Below are 24,035 nucleotides of genomic sequence, written 5' to 3'. Positions count from 1 at the left end.
GCCACCAGTGAATGGGTCCACTGCAACTATTTTATGAACATAAACAGCGAGGGAACTGCACCCAATATAATTTCGACCAAAGTACCTAGGACATGGCCGTATTGCAGCTGCCCATCTTCGGTGCACATCTTCAGTGGGCAAAAGACCACAGAATCTGGACAATAACCAGCTTTAATGTGGTGCAACGAGTGGTGATTTTGCCCTTTTTCAAATGATGCAAGTTGTCAAGTAATAGTGATGGGACAAGAAACTGATCAAGTGATTGTGTGTTTTTTTTTTTTTTTTTTTTTTTTTTTTTTGAATGAAACAACCACATGAAACTAGTCTGTGGCCACATCAGCTACATGAATATTTTTCGCTCACTCCCTGGGTTTGAGTGGTTTCCATCAATGTGAGACAACCGAATACGGAAGTTTTCATTCAGTCTCTCTGTTTGAGTGATCATTAAGCCTTTTTTCATCTGGGGCAGATCGACCAATGTCCTTTCGAGCTGGATGTGTAGCACCATCACCGGCAACCTTTGACACCACACAGCCAGGGCTGCAGCAGGCGTGAGAAGCTGCTGGCACAGTGCGGACCACCACCTCGTACTGGCTGTGCAGGACACGTGCTTAATCGAAGAGGATTACTTTGGCGTACACACTCAGGGGCAGGACTACCCTCTGGAGGTTTGCGCTTACTCCAGTAGTATACTAATTCTGAAAGTGCTACATAACTGGGTTCACTTCACTCTGAACTAGTCATTGATTCTTCTGTCAATTAAAATGGTCAAGAGTGTTTTTATCTGACAGAAAAACTACAACTGGTTTCATTTTAAAAGAACAAATGAATAATAATCCAAAACAATATGTAAACTAGACATGACCAAGTCAACTGTTTTCATTCGCTTGTTCCCACCACTGGTCCAGTACACTGGCAGCCCATTTACGTGATTAACCCACAGGGTATTGGGAGTGCAGCTCAGGTCAGAGGTAGTTCTGTGATGTTTTCAGGGTGTTTTTCTCACTGTGACTAAGCCCTCTTATTCAGGCTACCATGAATGTAAACCAGGATGTTTACTTCAAAACTCTCAGTGACCAAGTCTCAACATTTCTTCTACCTCTTCAGCATGAGTATGCTGTGGACACTCCCATTTTCTGTAATGGCAACAGCTGCTTTCACACAGCTGCACGCACACATTCCCGGTTTGACGAACACTCAGGCTTGCTATCGTGGCTCGACTGGTCCACTAGTTCACTAAGATTTCAGTTCGGATTATTAGGTGAAATGTAGCAGTTAGCTTCCATGCAATTAGGTTACTGGAGGCAGTGTGACATAGTATTAGTGTGATACTGATGGGGGAGAGGGTGACTGTTTGTGTCCAGTGACTTATGGTGAGACACATAACAATAACAATGCTTTGCCCAACAACAAATAATTACATACTTACTGCCCAACTAGGACCCCCCCTCCCCCTCCCCCCCCCCCCCTCTCTCTCTCTCTCTCTCTCTCTCTCTCTCTCTCTCTCTCTCTCTCTCTCTCCCCCCCTCCCTCCCTCCCCCCCACCCTTACACACACACACACACACACACACACACACACACACACACAAAATACAATTCTGAGAAACATTAAAAAGCCATGTTTCTGAATACATATTTTTACAACTTTTTTCAACTGATTTCTTTATTTACACAAAAATTTTCTTTTTACTTTCTATTGTAGGAAAGACATTTTTGGCATCTTTATTCAAGAAATTGGACAGAAGCCTAGTCAACACTTTGTCAGATCTGTTTACTGCAGTGCATTTGTGCTCGGACTATGTTCTAAGATCCAACAACAGGAGGCCATCAGTGATATTGGATAGTAGTTCTGTGGATCACTTTTGCTACACTTCTGGAGTCGGGTGTAACTATGCTTTCTTCCAACCATTGGGCACAGTTTCTCATTGGAGGGATCTATGGTGTATAGTGGTTAAAAGGCAAGTGAGTTCAGCTTCAAATTCTGTATAGAATCTGATAGAGATTCCATCACATCCTGAAGCCTTGTTTAATTTTAGTGATTGCCTCTATTTTTGTATGTCACTGATACTAATATCTACAGCACTGAACATCGCAGTGGTATGACAATGTAACTGGGACCATAAATCTGTACCTTCCTTTGTGAAGGAAGGTTTGAAAACAGTGTTCGGCATTCCTGCTTTTACTTTGGCTACCCTCAATTTTTTTTCCTGGGTCATCTGCGACTACCTGAACACTAACTTTGGAACCACTGACAGCCTTAAAATACGACCAGAGTTTCTTTCGGCTCTTTCGATCTAGCTTTAAGATTTTGCTGCTGTTGTCATTAGAGGTACTGCCATTTTGAACGGCAAACGTCTTTCATTCAGCATTTCTACCTCTTCACATCCGTAAAATATAGCAGCAAAGAAGATAAAAACCGAGAACATCTATAAGAGGGCAAAATTTGATGTTGAAACTGTTACACAGGAAGCTTCATGCAGTAGAAAGGAATGGAAGGAACATGTTCTGTGTATCCAAGATGGATTTTCACTCTGCAATGAGGTTTGCACCGATACGAAACTTCCCGGCAGATTAAAACTGTGTGCCCGACTGGACTTTCACAAGCAAGTGCTCTACCAACTGAGCTGCCTCAGCATGACTCACACCCTGTCCTCTCAACTTTACTTCCGCCAGCACTCTTCATATCCTACCTTCCAAACTTCACAGAAATTCACTCTGGAAACAACCCGCAGACTGTGGCTCTGCAATATCCTTCCTTCCACAAGTGGTAGTCCTGCAAGTTTCACAGAACTTCTGTGAAGTAGGAGATGAGGTACTGGCTGAAGTAAAGCTGTGAGGATGGGTCACGAGTTGTGCTTGGGTAGTTAAGTGGACAGTGCACTTGCTGGTGAAAGGGAAAGGTCCTCTGCATACATCGCAGATCAAAGATCCGAAAGCAAGAACTAAAGTGCACTTATGGTGACCACAGCTCTTCTGTTGTGTGCTGTTGTTATCATTGGTCATAATCAGTGGGTGACAGAATCTGGTAGCCAATGAGAATCTGTCAATCTTTAATTGCGACTGTGTCACATACCAGTATATTTGGTTGTTTTTTCCGAATATGTTGCAATTTCCGAGGTGGTGGTTAGAGTGGGATGGGACCTAATAGTTCAGCTTCATTTACAAAGCATAGGACATCATGAACGAGCAACTTGGTTGGCTACCACGTCCAACTCATAATTTGTCATGTTCATTTCCTGTCATTCATCACGTGATGGGTTACCAAAAACAGCTCGTAACAGAACAGTCCGAGAGACCAAGAGTGGGCATTTAGCCAAAGCAAGCCTTATATGATATGCCTTGAGGAAGAACTGATTTTAATTCTCTTTAATCACAGACAAAAACTGAAAAATTGACTGAAGAGAATGAAACTCGACATTCCATTTGGGGTGAAGATCAGTGGGCCAACACAAAACCACAGGATTAAACCAGAACAGTATTACCTTCTACACCTACATTCGCACTCTGCAAATCATTCTATGATGTGTGGTGGAGAATTCTTCTGGTACCACTATCTGATACCCCCTTTCTTGTTCCATTTGCAAATGGTTCTGGAGAGAATGGCTGTAGGTAAACCTCCTTACGAGCTCTAATTTGCCCGATTTTTTCCATTGTAGTCGTTTTGCAAGACATGTGTTGGAGGAACTAGTACGCCGCCCAGATATTCTGAGAACATACTTTCTCAGAATTGCAACAGTACATCTCCGTGATGCACAGTGCCTCCTTTGTAACATCTGTTTGTCGATCATCTCTGCAATACTCTCATGCTAACTAAATGATTCCATGATGTAACACACCACTCTTTGTTCGATCTTCTCTCTCTTTTCTACTAACTGAGCTGATCAGCAACATCCAAGAATCAGTTTAACAAGCATTTTGTAAGCCACTTCTTTTGTGGATAAATTTCAATGAATTAAGATTCTCCCAATGAACGTCAGGTTGGAACCTGCTTTTTCATTACATTTATTTATGTTCAGTGACAGTCATCAGTCCCTGCACCAGTCTTCAATTCTCTGCCCTTCTGTTATAGCTCCCTCACCATATCAGTTGCACTATCTGTGAACAGCCTCATCAAATTTTGATGATGTTATCCGTTAGATCATTAATATAAACTGTAAACCGTAATGCCTCTATCACTCCTGAAACTACTGTACATCGGTAGACTTTGTTCCCTTCCTAAAATCAAGGAAAATTGTGTCAACCTGGGTGCAGAATGAGCTGAATTTTGGAAGAAATCTATTTGAAATCCATATGCATTTTTACACAGAAGAATATCATTCTCCAAAGAGATCTTCAGTCTGAAGACAGGTTTAATGCAGCACTCCATGCTGATCTATCCTGTGTGAGCCACTTCCTGTCTGAGTAACTACTGCATCCTACATCTAGCTGAACCTTCTTACTGTATTCATGCTTAGGCTTTCCTCTACAACACTTCTCTCCATTACCAAAGTGATTATTCCTTGATGCCTCAGGATGTATCCTATCAACTGATTCCTTCTTTTAGTTAATCTGTGGCATAAATTTCCTTTCCCCCCATTTCTGTTAAGTACCTCCTCATTAGTTATTTGATCCACTCAGCTAATCCTCAGCATTCTTCGACAGCTCCAAATTTCAAAAAGATCTATTCTTTTATTGTCTGAACAGCTTATCGTCCGTACAAGGCTACAGTCCAGAGAACTGACTTCTTAACACTTACATTATATTAGATGTCAAGAAATTTCTTTCTTTATGAAATGTTTTTCTTGCTATTGCTAGCCTGCATTTCACATCATCTCCACTTCAGCCATATCAGTTGTTTTGCTTCCCATATAGCAAAATTCATCTACTACTGCTATACAACAAATTAGTAAGGAAATGCGAGAGTAAAATTTTCTAAGTTCAAACAGGTGGGGTTAATCACGTGAAAGTATCAACAGCAGCCAGCTGGGAAGTGTAAATATTTTAAGACCACTATTCAGTCAGGAAGACAGCAACCTCAATACACCTGTGTGTGACTACGAGAGAGCTCAGCACAAAATGGTTAGAAGAGAACAGACCAAACTGCTTTTGTTACTCTTGTAACATTATGTAAGAGACACTAAGCAATACGCAACTTTGCCTAGCAGGAGTTTGACTAAGCAATAAAGACACTGTAACAAATGTGTTAAGCAAACGTAGTGGAACTGAAGACTGCTGACAACTTGAGAATAGCAGAACCAATTCGGTCATTACAAATGATGTCTTAGAGCAGAGCCTCTCCTTGATGACACAAATACTCCGCCCCACAAGCCTAGAACATTCTATCAGTTGGATTGATGGCATTCATGTCAGTCACACTCAATTCTGTGATTATGGTACGGTGTCATCTCATGTGTGAGATTGTTCTTGTGTTGGTCTTACAACTGCTGCCTCACAAGAAGATCAGCGATCCGTATCCATGGATAATGAAACCCAGCATCCAGTAATGAAGTCGGCACAGCAGCCAGCACTGATGGGTAATCTAGGGAACTACCAACAAGGCTCTGGGACATTGCAAAAGCTGCCCTGTACCTCAAGCATTGCACTAGTCTGACAACCTGCTGTACCAGTGGGACAGGTTCAGCATTCAGCACAACATCATGATATCTGACACCGCAGTCTACCTGTGGAGACAACACTGGCAGTGATCTGGGAGGGATTGGTACTCCCCAAAATGGTGTATGAATCAAACACACACATCATGGTCACCGCCCTCTCCAAGCAGGGCTACCAACACGGTGTGTGTACCTCACCAGCGCTCGCGACATCTGCTCCGAGCTGATGCGGCATCCTCAGCAGCTATGAGTCCACTGTTGGACTCAGTGGATTGCTCTTCAGATTTTGTTGACACCAACGGTCACAGAAAAAAAAGTAAAGACTTGTATTCTGAGTAATAAATAAATTAATCATAAATACTGTAGGAGTTTCCAACCCAGCAGTGTTCAAACCCTACATTGCTTTCAGTAACTCATTTTTCAATCTAATTCCTTCAGCATTACCTAATTTATTTAATCTACACTGTGTCCCTTCCTTTACTTTTGCTGATGTTGATCTTATGGAATCTTTTCAAGGCACTACCCGTATTACAAAATTGTTAAGGCTTTCGTGGCCACTTGTTGACAAACTGCCTATTGGCTTCTGTCTCGGGTTCTTCGGCCGCCGTTCATCTAATGATTTTTCTGACGTTTCGCCAGCACGAGTGGCTGGCATTGTCAAACCTAAGGTGTGGTGCAGGTACGTCGATGATACTTTCGTGGTGTGGAGCCATGGTGAAGAACAGCTCGGTGACTTCCTAAGACACTTGAACAGCCTCCATGCCAACATAACATTTACCATGGAAGTAGAGAAGGACAAGAAACTGCCATTTCTAGATGTGCTGGTCACAAGGGACGGCGAAACCCTGGGACACAGCGTGTATCGAAAACCGACACACACGGACCGATACCTGCACAAACTGTCAAACCACCACCCCGAGCCAGAAAAGAGGCATGATTAGTACGCTCGTAACGAGCGCAACACCTCAAACGAGAAATGCAACACCTGGAAACTGTCCTGAGGAGATGTGGGTACTCCACAAATTATATTAGAAGTGTAACAGAGCCAAACACTCGGCGAAGTAAGGAACCAGAAAAAGAAAGGTCGGGTACGGCCTTTCTGCCACACATTCCCAGAGTGACGGACAGAATCGGCCGTATATTGTGCAAACATGGCGTAAAGACGATTTTCAATCCAACAAGGAAGATCAAAGAGTGTCTTAGATCGGCGAAGGAGAAAAGAGACCCACTTGCAATGTCGGGAATATACCGTATACCATGCACATGCGGAAAAGTTTATGTCGGAATGACTGGAAGATCCATCAACACCAGGATCAAAGAGCATAAGCGACATTGCAGGTTGGGGCAGGTGGAGAAATTGGCCGTGGCAGAGCACGCACTGAATGAGACCGACCACGTAATAAAATTCGCTGAAACGGAAGTTCTGGCTGTAGAGAAGCATTATCACACGCACTTGTTCAGAGAAGCTGTAGAAATACAAAAACACGCGAACAGTTTGAACAAGAAAGAGGAAAGCCTTAAGGTCAACGGATCCTGGCTTCCCGTACTGCAGCGAACGACCACCACAGGTAGCAAGAGGAGAACCGCACCGGAAATGACCGCAGAGAAGCCCTCGGACGTTGGCGCTCCAGGTACATATAGTCTGCACCCGCGAGCTCGGCTCCAGTTCACCACCGGCAATGGAGGGTGAAGCTTTGACAATGCCAGCCACTCGTGCTGGCGAAACGTCAGAAAAATCACCACCCGTATTGTTCAACTGCTCTTCTAAGTCCTTTGCCATCTCTGACAATCATGTCATCAGCAACCTTCAAATCTTTTATTTCAGATAAAAATGAATATTTCATATTAGTCGTCAGCTCTGATCAGTGACAAAGGAAATGTGCAACAAACAGTGTTAATGACATGCAACTATAACGGATATCAATGGTGATTTTTTTTTTTTTTTTCAAACAGGCTAAACTACAGATCAGCCTGTCACCACAACCAGGTCTTTTTAGTTTCACATTCACTGTCTTTGTCAACTCGAAATCATGTTGTCACCTTCCAAATTAACTTAGACCTCAGGTTAAGCTACAGATCAATTTGTCACCACAGACATGTTGTTCTGCTTTCGCATTTGGTGGGGTCATCAATTAACAATAAAACTGTTAATATATGCACCAATATGTATTGTCACAGGATTCATTAACATTATGTCACAGGTCAAAGCTGACATTTTGTATCAAATATTACTCTTGACCCTTTATTTCTTCTCCCTGAACATTAATTTCATTCCAAATTTGCCCTTGGTTTTCTTTACTTTGTGCTCAATGTACAAACTGTCTAATGTCGGGGATAGGATGCAACCCTTTCTCACTCACTTCCCAAATACAGCTTCCCTTTCATGTTCTTCAACTCTTACTACAATTGCCACTATAAAGTTGTTTCTGCACTAGTTCCAAATAACCTTTCACTCCCTGTGTTTTGTTCCTACCAACAGCAAATTTCAAAGAGTGTAATCCAGTCAACACTGTCAAAAGCTTTGTTTAAATCTACAAATGCAATACATGTGGGTTTGGCTTTCTTCCACCCATATTCTATGATGCAACACAGGGCCAGCATTAGCTTCTGTGTTCGTACAATTCTCCAGAAACCTAACAGGTACTCCCCAAAGTTGCCTTCTACAAGTTTTGGCATTATTCTGTAAATATTTCTTGGCCATATGTTCCATCCATGTTTTATTAAACTAATGAATTAGTAGTATTCACATCTGTCAGCATCTGCCTTCTTTGGAATTGCAGTTATTACATTCTTCTCAAAGTTTGAGGGTATTTTCCCTGTCCCATAACTCACATATCAGGTGGAATAGTTTTATCATGGCTGGCTGTCCCAAGAATCTCAATAATTTTGAAGGAATGTCATCTACTCCAGCAGTCTTGTTTCTAGCCAGATCTTTCGAGCTCTGTCAACTTCTCTTGCAGTAACATAACTTCCATCTCACCTTCACCTACTTGCTCTTCTCTTTATATAATTTTTTCCTCTATTCATCCCTTCCACCTTTCAGCTCTCCCTTCTTTCTTAGTACTCACTTGCCAGCTCAGCTTTTAATGTTCATGCAGCTGCTTCTTTTCTCTCAAAAGGTCTCTCTAATTATCCTGTAAGAGCATTTACCTTTCCCCTAGCCACACAAGTTTCTACACTCGTAGATTTGTCCTCTAGCCCTTCCTGCTTAGCCGTTTTGCATTTTCTGTCAATCTTATTTTTTAGACGTCTGCATTCTTTTTTTTCCCCGCTTCATTTGAAGCATTCTTGTGTGTTATTCTTTTATCAATTACATTCATTGTCTCCTGTGTTATCAAGTATTACAACTAATCATTGTCTTTTTACCTATGTGATCCTCAGTTGTTTTCACTATTTCATTTCTCAAAGCTACAACATTTGTCTTCTGTCACATTCCATTCTCCTGCTTCACTGCAACACTGCCTATTGCGCCCTCAGATATTCTCAACGACATCAGGTTTTTTCAGTTTATACAGGTCCCATATTCTTAATTTCCTACCATTCTGAATTTTAATCTCCAGTTCGTAACCAATAAATTATAGTCTGAGTCCATATCTGCTTCTGGCAGTGTCTTGCATTTTAAAATCTGGTTTCAAAATACCTCTCTTAAATTGAAACCTTCCTGTGTCCCAGGTCTTTTCCAAGTAATACAATCCTCTTTCATGATTCTTAAAGCGTTAGCGATGATCAAATTATGCTCTGTACAGAATTCTACAAAATGACTTCCTCTTTCATTTCTTTCCCTGAATATTTTTCCTTCTTCTCTTTTTCCTATTATTGAATTGTAGTCACCCATCACAATTAAATTTTTATCACCCTTAACTATCCAAATAATTTACTTTATATCTTCATAAATTCATTCAATCTTTTTTTCAACTGGCACATAAACTTATATAATGGTCATTCAAAAGATTTTGGACTTACATTTATAAAATCAATCTCCGTTGAAATACAATTGTTTGACACTAGTCACCCCCAAAGTAGTCCCCTTCAGCTTGCACACAACTCTCCCAACACTGTTGGCACTGCAGGAAGCATCTCTGGAAAGCCCCTTTTGGTACGTTGTGCAGCTGCTCCATTGAGTTCTGCATAATGTCTTCCGTGTTCTGAAATTGGGTCCCTTTCAGAATACTTTGCAGTTTAAGGAAAAGCCAGAAGTCACTCATGCTAGGTCAGGTGGACAGGGAGGTTGACAAACCACACTCGTTTTGTCTTTGGCCAAAAAACTTTGAATTAATTATGAACGAAGAATGGGTGCATTATCATGGTGAAGGTGCTAACTGCCCACTGCCCAAAAGTCCGGCTATGTACGTCTCACCGCATCAAGAAGACAACGCAGAACCTCTTGGTAGATAGTATTCCTTATTGACATTAGTACCTTCTGGGGTGTAATCACAACGGACCATGCTATTGGAGGCAGTCAGGATGAAACAGCCTTACTTTTTTTAGATTTCAGGAATGATCGATACTTTCATTGTGATGACAGGAACTTTTTTCCTGGGTCATACCCATAAACCCAGGACTTATCACCAGTTATCACTGCATTAAGAAAGTTGAAATTATTGTTCACACTATCCAGCATGTTCTGTGCCTTCTCCAAACAAAGTTGCTTCTGCTCAATTATTAGCAATTTTGGGATAAATTTTTTCCGAGATTCTCCTGCCATCCAAATGTTCTGTTGAAATGGAATGAAGTCATTTGTCTATTCTGCATAACAAGGGTGCTTTCATGATCAATAACAACCTCATTTGCAGATGTTTAGCACCTATCTAAATATGCTTCACTCTTTACCAATGAGCAGCCATCTTTGAAGCAGTTTTACTGCTCCTTTATCTGGGTAGTACCCATTGCTTTGTCCCCAAACACTTATTGAATCTTGTGGATTGTTTCAATTTGAGAATCACCAACGTTATAACAAAATTTGATGCAATACGGGTGTTCCACTTCTCTGTCATTTTGCCAACAACACAAAATCTGACAACTACAAATTACATGTGGTCACCTATAAATGGCTAGCCAGTGACTGGTTGTTCTGTAATCAGGCATGCACACTACAATGCCTATAAACATAGTCCACACACGTGCTTCAATACCATTGTTGGTTTCAGCAATAAAAAATAAGATTAGGTACTTTTTGAACAGACCTCATACTACAGTGGTGAGTGTTAGCTTCATGCTTGTCTTGCCTACAACAATGTATTCACTATGCTCTTCACAGTATTTTATTCACATTCTTAATTTCTTACTTATTATTATGGCTACTTCTGCATCTACATCTACCTCTATAATTTGCAGACTACCCACGTGAGATGCACGGCAGACAGTACATCCCATATATACAAGTTATTGGGTTTTCCTCCTGTGCCATTTACATATGAAATGTTGCAAGAATGATCATTTGAATGCCTCTGTGCATGCAGTAATTATTGTAAATCTTTTTCTCACAATCCCTATGTGAGCAATATGTATGGGATTGTAGTATATTCCTTGAGTCACCATTTAAAGCCGGTTCTGGAAACTTTTTTGGGACAGTTTAAGTCTATCTTCAAAAAGTTCAGTTTCTTCAATATCTCTCTGCACTCTCCCATGGATTAAACAAACCTGTGACCATTCGTGCTGCCCTTCTGTGCATACATTCAATATCCCCTATTAGTCCTATTTGGTACAGATCGCACACACTTGAGCAATATTATAGAACTGGTTGCATGAGTGATTTGTAAGCAAATTCCTTTGTAGACTGATTGCACTTCCCCAATAAACCAAATTCTATCATGTGCTTTACCCACAACTGAGCCTATCTGATCATACCATTTCATATCCCTAGAAAGTGTTACATCCAAGTATTTATATGAGTTTTTTTCATTTTGTAAGTGAACAGTTTTCCATTTCTGAACTTCTTCTTCTTCTTCTTCTTCTTCTTCTTTAAAAAAAAAAAAAAAAAAAAAAAAAAAAGCGCAAGTTGCCAATCTTTGCACCCACTTTGAAATCTTATCAAGGTCTGACTGAATATTTATGCAGTTTCTTTCAGATAGTACTTCACTGTAGACAACGGCATCATCTGTAAAAAGTCTGAAGTTACTGTTAACACTGTCCGTAAGGTCATTAACGTAAAACATGCACAGAAATATGATCATACATTTAACAGTAAGTGTAGATGTGGTACCGAGACAAACGCTTTTCGGAAATCAAGAAAAACTGCATCTATGTGACTGCCCTGATACAAAGCTTTCAGTATGTCATGTGAGAAAAGTGCAAGTTTGGTTTCATACGATCGATGTTTTCACAGTCTGTGCTGGTTGGCCGAGGAGGTCATTCTGTTCGAGATATCTTATTATGTTTGAGTTGAAAATATGTTATAAGATTCTACAACAAATTGATGTCAAGGATATTGGACACTAATTTTGTGGATCACTTCTACAACCTTTCTTGTAGACAAATGTGACCTGTCCTTTTTTCTAAGAACTGGACACGATTTTTTGTTCAAGGGATCTATGATACATTATAGTTAGAAGAGAGGCTAACTCAGCTACAAACTCAGTATAGAATCTGACAGGGATTCCATTAGGCCCTTAAGCTTTGTTCAATTTCAAAAATTTGAACTGTTTCTCAACACCACTGACACTAATACTTACGTCATTTGTCTGTTCAGTGGTACAAGGATTAACCTGGGACAATTCTCCTGGGTTTTCCTCTGTAAAGGAACAATTGAAAATGGAGTTAAGCATTTCAGATATTCCAGAATGAGATTTTCACTCTGCAGCGGAGTGTACGCTGATATGAAACTTCCTGGCAGATTAAAACTGTGTGCCGGACCGAGACTCGAACTCGGGACCTTTGCCTTTCGTGGGCAAGTGCTCTACCAACTGAGCTACCCAAGCACAACTCACGCCCCGTCCCCACAGCTTTACTTTGCCAGTACCTTGTCTCCTACCTTCCAAACTTCTGCAAGGTTCGCAGGAGAGCTTCTGTAAAGTTTGGAAGGTAGGAGACGAGGTACTGACAGAAGTAAAGCTGTGAGGACGGGGCGTGAGTCGTGCTTGGGTAGCTCAGTTGGTAGAGCACTTGCCCGCGAAAGGCAAAGGTCCCGAGTTCGAGTCTCGGTCCGGCACACAGTTTTAATCTGCCAGGAAGTTTCATTTCAGATATTCCTTTGCTACTCTCAGTTCCAGTTCCTGTCTCATTCACTAAGGACTGGACACTTACTTTGGTGCCACTAACAGCCTTTACATAGACCAGAATTTCTTTGGATCCTATGAAACATCATTTGATAATATCCTACTACAGCAGTCATTGAAGGCATCATGCATTGCTCTCTTGACAACCAAACACATTTCATTCAGCATCTCTCTCTCTCTCTCTCTATAGCTGTATGCTTTGATTTACGACTATTATACTGTAGTCTCTGTTTCTTCAGAAGTTCTTAACAGTGATTGTATACCATGGAGTTTTCCTCTCATTATGAACTGTTCTACTGGGTAGAAATCTATCCAGCGAGTGGTCAACTATTCTTTTAAACTTGAACCAGAGTTCCTCTACATGTTCCTGCCCTGTGCTGAAAGTTCCTCATTGAGATATGACAAAGTACTGATTTTTTATCAAGTTTTCTGAACATATATATCTTCCTGCTTGGTTTAGTTGTCCTTTGTATTTTGATAAAATCATTGTTACCACAACCAACACTGATACCAGTTTCAATGTGGACATCATCAAAGAGGTCTAATCTGTTTGTTGCCATTAGATCCACTATGCATTACCCCTGCCTGATTTTGTGTTGATACCCCTGTTCTGACTAAAATTTTCTAATTGACCTATCCAATTATGGAATCTAACATTTCACATGCCAACCCATAGAATGACAGTTTTGTTTTTCCTGATGATGACATCCTACTGAGAAGTCCTTGTTCGGGGATGCAAATGGGAGACAATGAGACGTGCTGAAAAGTACGTAAGAATTTTATATTCTGTCCTCAATATCAGTTGAGAGATCACATGTCACCTACATACTTGATCAACTTACCTGTTTCACTGATGTTAAGTTGCAACCTCTGCCACAAGAGGATTCTGAGCTGTAGTGTATAACATGTCAGTGTATAATGTAACTAAGCTAGTGCATGAGAAACAGCATGTTGTAATCGAGTTTCTAACCACAGGTAACTTTATCCACACATGGGATTATCCTGTCCTTCTGCATGACAATGCCAGACCACACGAGCATTGTAACATCTGAAACAATCTGACTCCTCAAGTTTACAATACAGCCCATACAGCCCTGACTTGGCCCCGTCCCATTTTCATCTGTTTCCAAAACTTAAAGAACACCTTTGAGGACATCACTTTGGTAGTGGTCAAGTGGTGCAAGCAGAGGTGAGGTTGTGGCTCCATCAACAAAGTCAAACATTCTACAGTGTTGGTGTCAAAAAAGTCTCATCGGGGAAAAATGTGTTCATTGACAGGATGACTATGTTGAGAAATAAAAATGTAGACATGAAGAATAAAGATGTAGAAAGCTAATGAAGTTTGCATTATAAGGGACAATCAAAACATTTCCATTTAATGGCTGTACTGTTCAGAACCAGTATGCCAATCAGACAAAATCACCATGAGCACTGAGGCTGTCAACCCACCAACACACCAGATCAAAGATACCTATTTGGTAAAAGAATGTGTCCTGCTGTGTGAACAAGTCCGAAACTGCTTGCTGTACACCCTTGTCTGACAGGGATTGTTGACTCATCACAGCCTTTTTTAAGAGACCAAAGGCACGATAATCACATAGGAAGAGATCTAGACCAGGGCTTCCCAATGTGTGATCCACAAACCCCTTAGGGGTCCGCCGGCTCTTTCTAGGGGGTCCGTGGCCACCCTTCACCAAATCGTGTAAAGTAATGAAAAATCAAATTCATCACTTTTTTTTCGTGTGAAAAAATGTGTACTTTTACTTCAGGTCGTATTCCCAAGCAGCCTTTGCAGTTCCTAAGTGAGAATGCGGCTTCTCTGATCGACTGTTTCGCAACAATACGGGGGTCGTTTGTGCACTGGCTCACGGCGGTAGATGCGCTGAAACCTTTTATGCATGCGCGGAGCACCAATCACAGCACTTGCTGGCACATATGCGGCCCCAGGCATCATTAAATGTTAAACTTGCTTTGTCAGCGCACTACCTATTTCATAAGTTGTTTTCATTCATCTCTAAACCAAAGACTATTGATACTTTGAGGGGGGGGGGGGGGGGGAGGATGGGGATAATTAGGAATGGCTACACAGCCAAAATGTCATAGAATATGAAATAAAAATGAAATGGAGATGCGTAATAGCTGATGCAGAGCACTTATTTCTTTGAAATAGTTTCACATAGACGTAGAAAATTTAAATGGGGAACTGAAGTTTTATAGTTCCCGATATCTCACAGCTGACAATACTACAAGGGCTGAAACTTTAATAGTAGCAACTATTTATTTACAACTTATACAATATAGATGTCTTTTGAAGCAGTCACCAGCATTTAATATAATCAACTGCTAATGATGTGCTAGTTGTATTGATAGTCTGAGTGGAGTGGTCTACTGCCCAGACAGATCTCTGTAACAGTTCTGAAGTGAATGCCATGAAGTGCTTCCTTCAATTTGGGAATCAAGTTGAAGTCACAAGGGTTTAAGCCTGCAGAATGGGTGGGTGGTACAGCACTTCCCAGCCCCATCGATCGAACAAATCTGTCACAACTTGCACTGCATAGGACCAGGAACTGTCCTGCAAAATGACAGGTGGGTCCTGCAGAAAGTGTCATTGCTTCTTTCTCTAAGCTGTTCAGTTTTGGGACACAGCCCGTGATCACCCGAGACAGAAACAGCGACACTTTCTGCAGGATCTGCCCGTCATTTTACAGACAATGATCGACCGCTTGTGGCTCGAGTTGCGACTGATCTGTTCAATTGATAGGACTGGGACATGCTGTATGACCAATCACACTCCCCAAACATAAGCCCTTGGGACTTCGACTTGATTTTTAATATGAAGGAAGCACTTCACAGCATTCATTACAGAACAGTTACATAGACCTGTAAGCTGATAGACCACTCTAGTTGAAATATAAATACAATTGGCATTTGTAAGGCTGTCCTACAACTTCCACATTGCTAGCAATGGGTTACACACTATGCTGTTGACTGCTCCGAATGACAGTAAAACTTTGCAACATGTGTCTATTTTGTATAAGTTGTAAACAGGTGGTAGCCACTATTTAAGTTCCAACCCTCATATAAATAGGCCTCCAAAAAATGGAAAAACTACGCTTCAGGAGGATCAGTATTGGATCCAGAGAAATGTAGGGACATGTGAGGCAATACTGACCCCGTGAATTATCTGAGAAGATCATCTGAAGAAAGGCAAACCTATGTTTATAGCATTTGTAGATATAAAGAAATGCTTTTAGCCAAGTCGTTGGTAACCGATATTTGAAACTCTGAAGGTAACAGGGATTAAATACAGTGAATGAAAGTTTATGTAGAACTTGAGAAGAAACAGGTTAAGAGTTGAAAGGAATGAAAGGGAGACAGAAATTGAGAAGGGTGTGACACAGTGTTGCAGTCTCTTCAGTGATGCTGAGGGGATCAGATTATAACAGGATTATTAGAAGAGTTTTGCCATTTGGGCTGAGTCACAGTCATGTATAACTGTCTAAGTGGCAATACCTTTGTTATTTGACTACTGTTTTATTGCTTCTAGATTCACTATTTCAATGGTTGCGCTGCAGCCATTATCAATTAACTCATTATTGTCCTTTTGAAATCAGTTACACTGCATCTCACAGCACATGCCAAGAAAATAATGTTCAAATAATGAATACGATGCTCCCTTTCGAGTTGTACTACAGTATGCAGTGTAACTAATTTTGAAAGGACAATAACACATCACTTCACAAAGTCTGCAAAGTTGACATTGTGACAGTGTACCCAGAAGCAATAAAATGATAGTCAAATGGCGAATGAATTACATGTAGACAATGGCATTTAAGTGTTAGATAGTATTTTCTGAAAGTGTTTTTCTGGACTCTACCTTTGTATGGAAGTGAAAAGGGGAAAGATAGAAGGAATGAAACAGTCTTTGGTGCTGCAGAAGAATTCTGAAGATTAGATGGGTGGATTGTATAATTAATGGCTAAAAAAAAGGGACTGGTTGACAGGACTCATCCTGAGGTGCAAAGGAAACATCAGCGCAATAACGGAGGGAAGTGTACAATAAACATTGTGGGGGGAGACCAAGGCTTGACAACAGTAAGCTAGTTTAAATAGATGTTGGCTGCAGTAATTTCACAAAGATGTAGAACCTTGCACAGGATAGGCTAGTATGGAGAGCTGCAGCATACCCACCTTCACAGACTGAATACCACAATGATTAGATCATTCCAGAAACGTCTGAATCACATTTCAATGAAAAAAAAAAAAATATGTGTAGCTGTATTTCCATAATGTTTTTGACTTTTCATATTTGCAGCCAAATACAGTACTAGTTTCGAAGCTATAGATACCGTAAGGATGGAAAAAGAATAATCTGCATCTACATCTATACTCTGCAAACCACCGTCAGGAGCATGGCAGAGGGTATGTCCCACTGTAACAGTTATTAGGGTTTCTTCCTGTTCCATTCATGTATGGAGCAGGGAAGAATGATTGCCTGACTACCTCTGTGTGTGTGTAGTACTTATTCTAATCTTACCCTCACGATCCCTGTGTGAGTGACACATAGGGGGTTGCAGTATATCCCTAGAGTAATCACTTAAAGCCAGTTCTTGAAACTTTGTTAACAGTGTTTCTCGGGATAGTTTACATCTGTCTTCAAGAGTGGCAGTTCAGTTACTGTAGTATCTCTGTGACATTCTCCCCTCAATTAAACAAACCTGTGATCATTCGTATTGCCCTTTCCGCATAGATTCAATATCCCCTGTTAGTCCTATCTGCTATGGGTCCTACACACTTTAGCAATATTCTGGGATGGGTTACACATGTGATTTGTAAGCAATCTCTTTCGTATATTGATTGCAGTTCCCCAGTATTCTTCCAATAAGCCAAAGTCTACCACCTGCTTTACCGACAACTGAACGTATGTGATCATTCCGTTTCATACCTCTACAAAGTGTTACATCCAGGTATTTGTATGAGTTTGCTGATTCCAACAGCGACTCACTGGTATTATAGTCATAGAATACTGGGTTGTTTTGGAAATCAGCCGTATGCAAACACAATTAGTTTACTTTTATATTTGCCCAGGCATGTTTCGACACCAATGTGTCATCTCCTGTGAGTAAAATTTTTATTTCTTAAAATTACATAACTAACTGAATCACTAAAATCGAAGTATAATAATACAATTCAGTTAGCGAAGTAATTTTAAGAAATAAAAATTTGACCCACAGAAGATGACTAAAATCGATGTATAATAATACAGTTCAGTTAGCGAAGTAATTTTAAGAAATAAAAATTTGACTCACAGAAGATGACACATTGGTGTCGAAACAAGACTGGGTAATATAAAAATAAACTAATTGTGTTTGCATAAGGATGATTTTTCAAAGAACACAGTTTTTAAATCGCAAACATGGAAGAACAAAAAGAGGAGCTTCAAACCCTAGTCGAATGAGTATTTCAAAGCCAAGCCAAGCATACAATACTATATTTTTTTCATTTTGTGAAGTGCACAATTTTGCAGTCTTGAATATTTAGAGCAAGTTGCCAATCTCTGCACCATGTTGAAATCTTGTCAAGATATGACTGAATATTTATGCAGCTTCTCTCAGATAGTGCTTCACTATAGATAACTGTATCATCTGCAAAGAGCCTGATTTTACTATTAATATTATCTTCATGATCATTAATATACAACGTGAACAGCGAGGGTCCCAATTTATTTCCCTGTTGCACACCGGAAGTTACTTCCACATCTGACAATGACTCTCCATTTCACTTGATACCCATATGACCATACTTTTGACAACAAGCATAGGTGCGGTACTGAGTCAAATGCTTTTTGGAAATCAAGAAACACTGCATCTACCTGTTTGCTTTGATATAAAGCTTTCAGTATGTCATGTGAGAATAGTGCGAGTTGGGTTTTACACGATTGATGTTTTTGAAAACCATCTGGTTGGCATTGAGGAGGCCATTTTCTTCAAGATACCTCATTACAGTTGATCTCAGAGTATGTTCTAAGATTCTACAACAAATTGAAGTCAAGGATATTGGATGGTAATTTTGTGGATCACTTCTTCTACCCTTGTTGCAGACAGGTGCGACCTGTGCCTTTTTCCAAGAACTGGGTACAGTTTTTTGTACGAGGGCTCTATGATAGATTATAGTGAGAAGAGGGGCAAACTCAGCCTCAAATTCTGTATAGAATCTGACAAGGTTTCCATGGGGACCTGGAGTTTCATTCTATTTTAACGATTTCATCCGTCTCTCAACACCGCTGACACTAATATTTATTTCATTCATCTTTTCGGTGGTACAAGAATTAAATTGGGGCAATTCTCCTAGGTTTTCCTGCAAAAAGGAACATTTGAAAACAGAGTTAAGTGTTTCAGTTTCTGCTTTTCTATCCCCAATTTCAGTTCCAGTCTCATTTGTTAGAGACTGGACACTACTTTTGTGCCACTAACAGCCCTTACATACAAGCAGAATTTCGTTGGCTTTTGTTTAAGATCATTTGACAATATTCTGCTATTGTAGTCACTGAAGGCATCGTGCATTGCTCTCTTGAAAGCCAAACACATTTCATTCAGCATCTCTCTATCTGTAGCCCTACACTTTGTTTTACACCTATTATCCATCAATCTGTTTCTTAAAAGTTTCTTTAATAGTGACTGTATACCATTGAGATTCCCTCTCATTTTGACCAGTACATATCTACCCTGTGTGTGGTGAACTATTCTTTTAAACTTGAGCCACAGTTCCTCTACACTGTCCTGACCTGTGCTGAAACTTCTTCACTGAAATACGACAATACTGATTTTTTTTATCTAGTTTACTGAGCAAATGTATCTTTCTGCTTGGTTTAGTTGTCCTTTGTACTTTGGTAATCATTATTGCAACAACTGTGTCATGGTCATTTTGGTTGCATTGGGAGAAGAGTCTGGTAAGCAATAAAAGGATTCAATTATCATTTTATGCCCAACCCTGATACTGAGTCTTGCCCAAATTATCCCACATGCAGCTTCAATTTCTAGCTCAGTGGGTTTGAATTTTTTGTCTACTGTGACAAATAAACCTCATTCGTTCCCTAATAGGCTATCCTTTTGATATACTCTTGAATTTTCCCCAAAAATCTCACTGCTATCAATTTCAAGTTTCAATTAGCTTTCTGTACCTAGTACACTGTAAGCTTCAATGCTTTTCAGGAGTGCTTCTAACTTTGGCACTTTGTTACGAATGCTTCGGAAGTTTACCATTAAGATTTTAATACGCTCTCCTGTGGGAGGCATTTCTTTCAATCTTTCACTGTTATTTCTGGGTTTCCCACAGCCATCGTTATCTAGACTGGATGGAGAGTCACCTAATCTAAAAAACTCTTGTGCACACCCCCACACACAGTCAGCTACCTGAGTAGCAGCCTCTGATGTGTAGTGCACACCTGACTTTTTAGGGGGATCTTCCAGTTCTCAACACTATGGCACCAGTCCAGGAAGTAGCAGCCTAGTTTGTTACAGAACTTTCAAAATCTCTGGTTCAGTCCTTCCACTTGACTCAGAACCAAAGGCCCATGATCAGTTCTGGGGACAATGCTGCAAACTGTGAGCTTCATGAAACTGTGTCATAGTAGGATTAATGTCAAAATGTAATGATGGGTAACTGATCTCACTTGGTGAAATATGTTCTCCTTCGACAAAGACACTGAAGCAGCTCATATGTTTCTGACCGTCGCTGCCAAAATTGTCAGCTGGCACTGTGAACTGCTACAAGAATCACTATGCTAAAGATTTGGCCTCTTGCATTTGTATTCTCTTTCTAAACTCGAAGATGTCACACAAGAGAAGGAAATACTTGCACAGGAATGAGACTGGTCAAAAGTGTCCTGTTGCAGAGCTCATGAAACTTCTTTTATGAGAGACAAAAAATGATTGAGTAAAGAAAATGTTACATCTATGTCTATGTCTTCACCTACGTCTAAACTCTGTAAACCACCATGAGCTACATGGTAGAGGGTACATCCCACTGTACCAGTTATTATGGTCTCTTCCCATCCCACTGACCTATGGAGTGCTGGAAGAATGACGGTCTGAATGCCTCTGCGCGTGTGGTAATTATTCTAATCTTATCCTCATGATCATTATGTGAGCAATATGTAAGGGATTACAGTCTATTCCTATAGAGTCATCAACTACAGCTGGTTCTTCAAACCTCCTTAATCAACTGTCTCAGGATAGTTTACGTCTATCTTCAAGAGTCTTCCAGTTCAGTTCCTCCAGTATCTCTGTGACACTTCCCAAGGATCAAACAAACCTGTGACCATTCATGCTGCCCTTCTCTGTATATGTCCAATATCCTCTATTAGTCCTATTTGGTTTAGGTCCCACACACTTCAGCAATATTATAGAACTGGTCACATGAGTGATTTGTAAGCAATCTCCTTTGTGGACTGATTGCACTTCTCCAGTATCATACAGATATAATGAACTCTACCACCTGCTTTACCAACAACTGAGCCCATGTGAGCATTCCAGCATTCCATTTCATGTCACTACAAAGTGTTACACCCATGTATTTGTACGAGTTGGCCAATTCCAACAGTGACTCATTGATGTTGCAGTCACGTTTTTTTTTTTTTTTTTTTTTTTTTTTTTTTTTTTTTTTTTTTTTTTTTTTTTGTGCACATGTGGTTTGAACCAAAATATGACGTAATAACCAAGACCAAAGAAGAGTAAAGTGCTGTTCTTAGAGATACAAGCCCTCACATTCCTGTCTAAAAACAGAAAATGAGAAAGAAAGATGAAGAACATGTACATTTAGTATCTATAGCTTAATGTTCACCGCATATCATAAATCAATCTAACTTATTGGTCCTAATGGCTACAAGACCTTCGTTGTAACTTCAGCCATTGTATTTCAAGACTTAAAGAAGTACATATGATGCAGTTCCTGATTAGTTTTGAGAGAGAGATTGTCTAAAGCCCACTTTGTATTGTGTGTGAAAGAGCTACAATGCATACTGTATACACTAGTTAACAGGCATGCAGAGCATATTTACCAGTTTAGAAGCTAGGTATAAGACCCAACAACATTACAGTGATTTGTGCACTCTTTTGCACATAATTTAATATGGAGTTAAGTAAAATATTCATCACAGGTGACTCTGGTTAATGTACAGCATCAAAATTTCATTGTTAACAATTGTGGCAGTAGATACGTTAAAACCTCTTCCTAGCACCTAATCTTCTCAAATCGTATGAAGGAAACCCCTTGCTTAAAGTGCACCCCTGTTACGGATACATCATCAACAGCATCTCGTGACAGAGATAAGGAACTTAGGATTAATCCATGATATTTATGAGTCATGTAATAACAAACTGCTGTGCCTACTATTCCCAGTGCTGGTGAAATTAAAATGATTATAACTATTTCTTAAAACCAGGATCAAACTGACAGTATTCAAACTGAATGCTACTGCATATCCTTTCAGTATGCACAAGGTTTCTCTAATGTTGTTCATCATTCTACCATCAACTTCATATCCATTGTCTTCCGGATTTTGTTCATCTCTGTGGAGATGTGTCTGCTAGCAGTCATCACACTTTTTGTAAGAAAGTAACGTTTGTAAGTCAATACAATTTTCTTCACAGGTCTAAAGGATTTTTATTTATTTATTTATTTTTTTTTTTTTTTTTTTTGCAATCATATTAATTGCTGCAGTAGTACTGACAAATACGGAATAAACTGTTCAAAAATGTCAAGTATGTAGCAATGTGCATTGTGGTCCTGTTTCCCTTCGCTGTTAATATTGTTCTATGCTCAGACCTTAACATCACAGTTTCTGATATATCAAGTTTATTTTAATAAATGGTCATTATTATAGGAAACAACAGAAATGCTAGGATGCTGTCTGAGACTTCGTCAGTGTCAAATATCATCCGTTCTTCATGTTTAACGATTATTTTGTTAGCATGACAGCTTCCGTTGACGAAATTTTGTAACTGTCGAGATACTGCGAAAAGGTTCAGCGACTAAAACGAATCGTTTTAATTTTATCAACACCATCTGATAAGTCATGTACGGCCGTAATTTGTCGCTAGGTTTCGTAAGATGTTTCCCGATAATTTCCAAAAATCGTGACAAGGTAATTCTACAGTTTTTCATGGAATCTTGGGGGCATTCGAAGTGTCTCATTCGTAACTCTTTGATCCGTAGAGCAATTAGAGAGAGTGACATATTTACACATTAACTACGAGTGTGTCATGTTACCTGTAGTTGAGATTCACCACTTTATTGAAGAGGAATGCTCTACCAGTCGCACCAGTGAACCTCGTGCTAATTAGCTCACTTCTGTTTGTGAGGAACGTATCACAAGAAGCGCATGAGAAAAGACGAGAGCCTCCAATATGGTCCAGAAAAATGCGACCCATTTTTTTTTCTGGAAGTCCTCAAAGCTCTGCGAACACATCACCATATTTGTTCTTATTATTCGATATTGTAACGTAAATAAAGTCTTCCTCGCTATAAACTACAACGGTTTTCATTTCCACTGTTAAGTTTTTACCTCAAAATACGTGCTCACAACACAAGTGTATCAGAAAATGGACTGGCTTACGCGATTTCTTTGTGCCTCAGAATGACCTCTCGGATGCCAAACCAAAACACAAGACAGCTGTTTACGATGACGTAGTTAACTTGACCGTATGATACATGACAGCATTCGCATAAGTAAACAAACAAGGCACTTTGACACAACTAATATAGAAAGGAGAACAAGGTATATTTAACGAACTGCCAAGCGTAAACTAATTTCCATGTAAAAATTATATATGTTCTTTTGGAGCGTTTATTTGTAATTTGTTTATTCAACATGGCAGTTTACATTACAGTAGCAAAAGTGAAGTAGCTATTTAATTCACCAGTTTTGTGTATGTAAAGTATAAACTGAAATCTCCATAACACACTCATAATTATGAAAATACTTGTATATATCTAGATACGGAATAAACATTCACAACACAAGCGATAACACTGTATATACGGTACACAATTTCGTAATGTCTATTGAACTTTTGATGAAACGCAGTTTTCTGTTGTCAGGAGAAATTAATGCGCTAGCTTGGGATTTTCATGTCTTTATTTTAATACTATAAACTTTTGCAACAGTAAAACAACAGGGGAAAAAACTTTGTAGACTAAGGAAAGCAGCGAGACCATGTCCCTGGCAA

The 24,035-nt window shown here is 39.9% G+C and overlaps 2 protein-coding genes across 2 annotated transcripts in view; one reads left to right on the top strand and one right to left on the bottom strand.

Moving 5' to 3' along the window:
• Positions 1-23,507, bottom strand: part of LOC126210326 (protein yippee-like 5) — a 29,106-nt gene extending 5,599 nt beyond the window's left edge. Inside the window, exons 1-2 of the mRNA XM_049939528.1 lie at positions 23,372-23,507; positions 23,077-23,263 (exon numbers count right to left, since the gene is read on the bottom strand). Coding sequence (XP_049795485.1) covers positions 23,077-23,237 — 161 coding nt within the window. The 5' untranslated portion in view covers positions 23,238-23,263; positions 23,372-23,507. The remainder of the gene's footprint in view (positions 1-23,076; positions 23,264-23,371) is intronic.
• Positions 23,499-24,035, top strand: part of LOC126210324 (atypical kinase COQ8B, mitochondrial) — a 127,057-nt gene continuing 126,520 nt past the window's right edge. The window contains exon 1 of the mRNA XM_049939526.1: positions 23,499-23,584. The gene's annotated coding sequence lies outside the window, so the exon portion shown is untranslated. The remainder of the gene's footprint in view (positions 23,585-24,035) is intronic.

Source organism: Schistocerca nitens, chromosome 10 (genome assembly GCF_023898315.1).
Source record: "Schistocerca nitens isolate TAMUIC-IGC-003100 chromosome 10, iqSchNite1.1, whole genome shotgun sequence".
In the NCBI taxonomy this organism is placed as follows: domain Eukaryota; kingdom Metazoa; phylum Arthropoda; class Insecta; order Orthoptera; family Acrididae; genus Schistocerca; species Schistocerca nitens.
The sequence above is the reverse complement of the archived record's forward strand: the minus strand, read 5'-3'. Positions and strand labels throughout refer to the sequence as shown.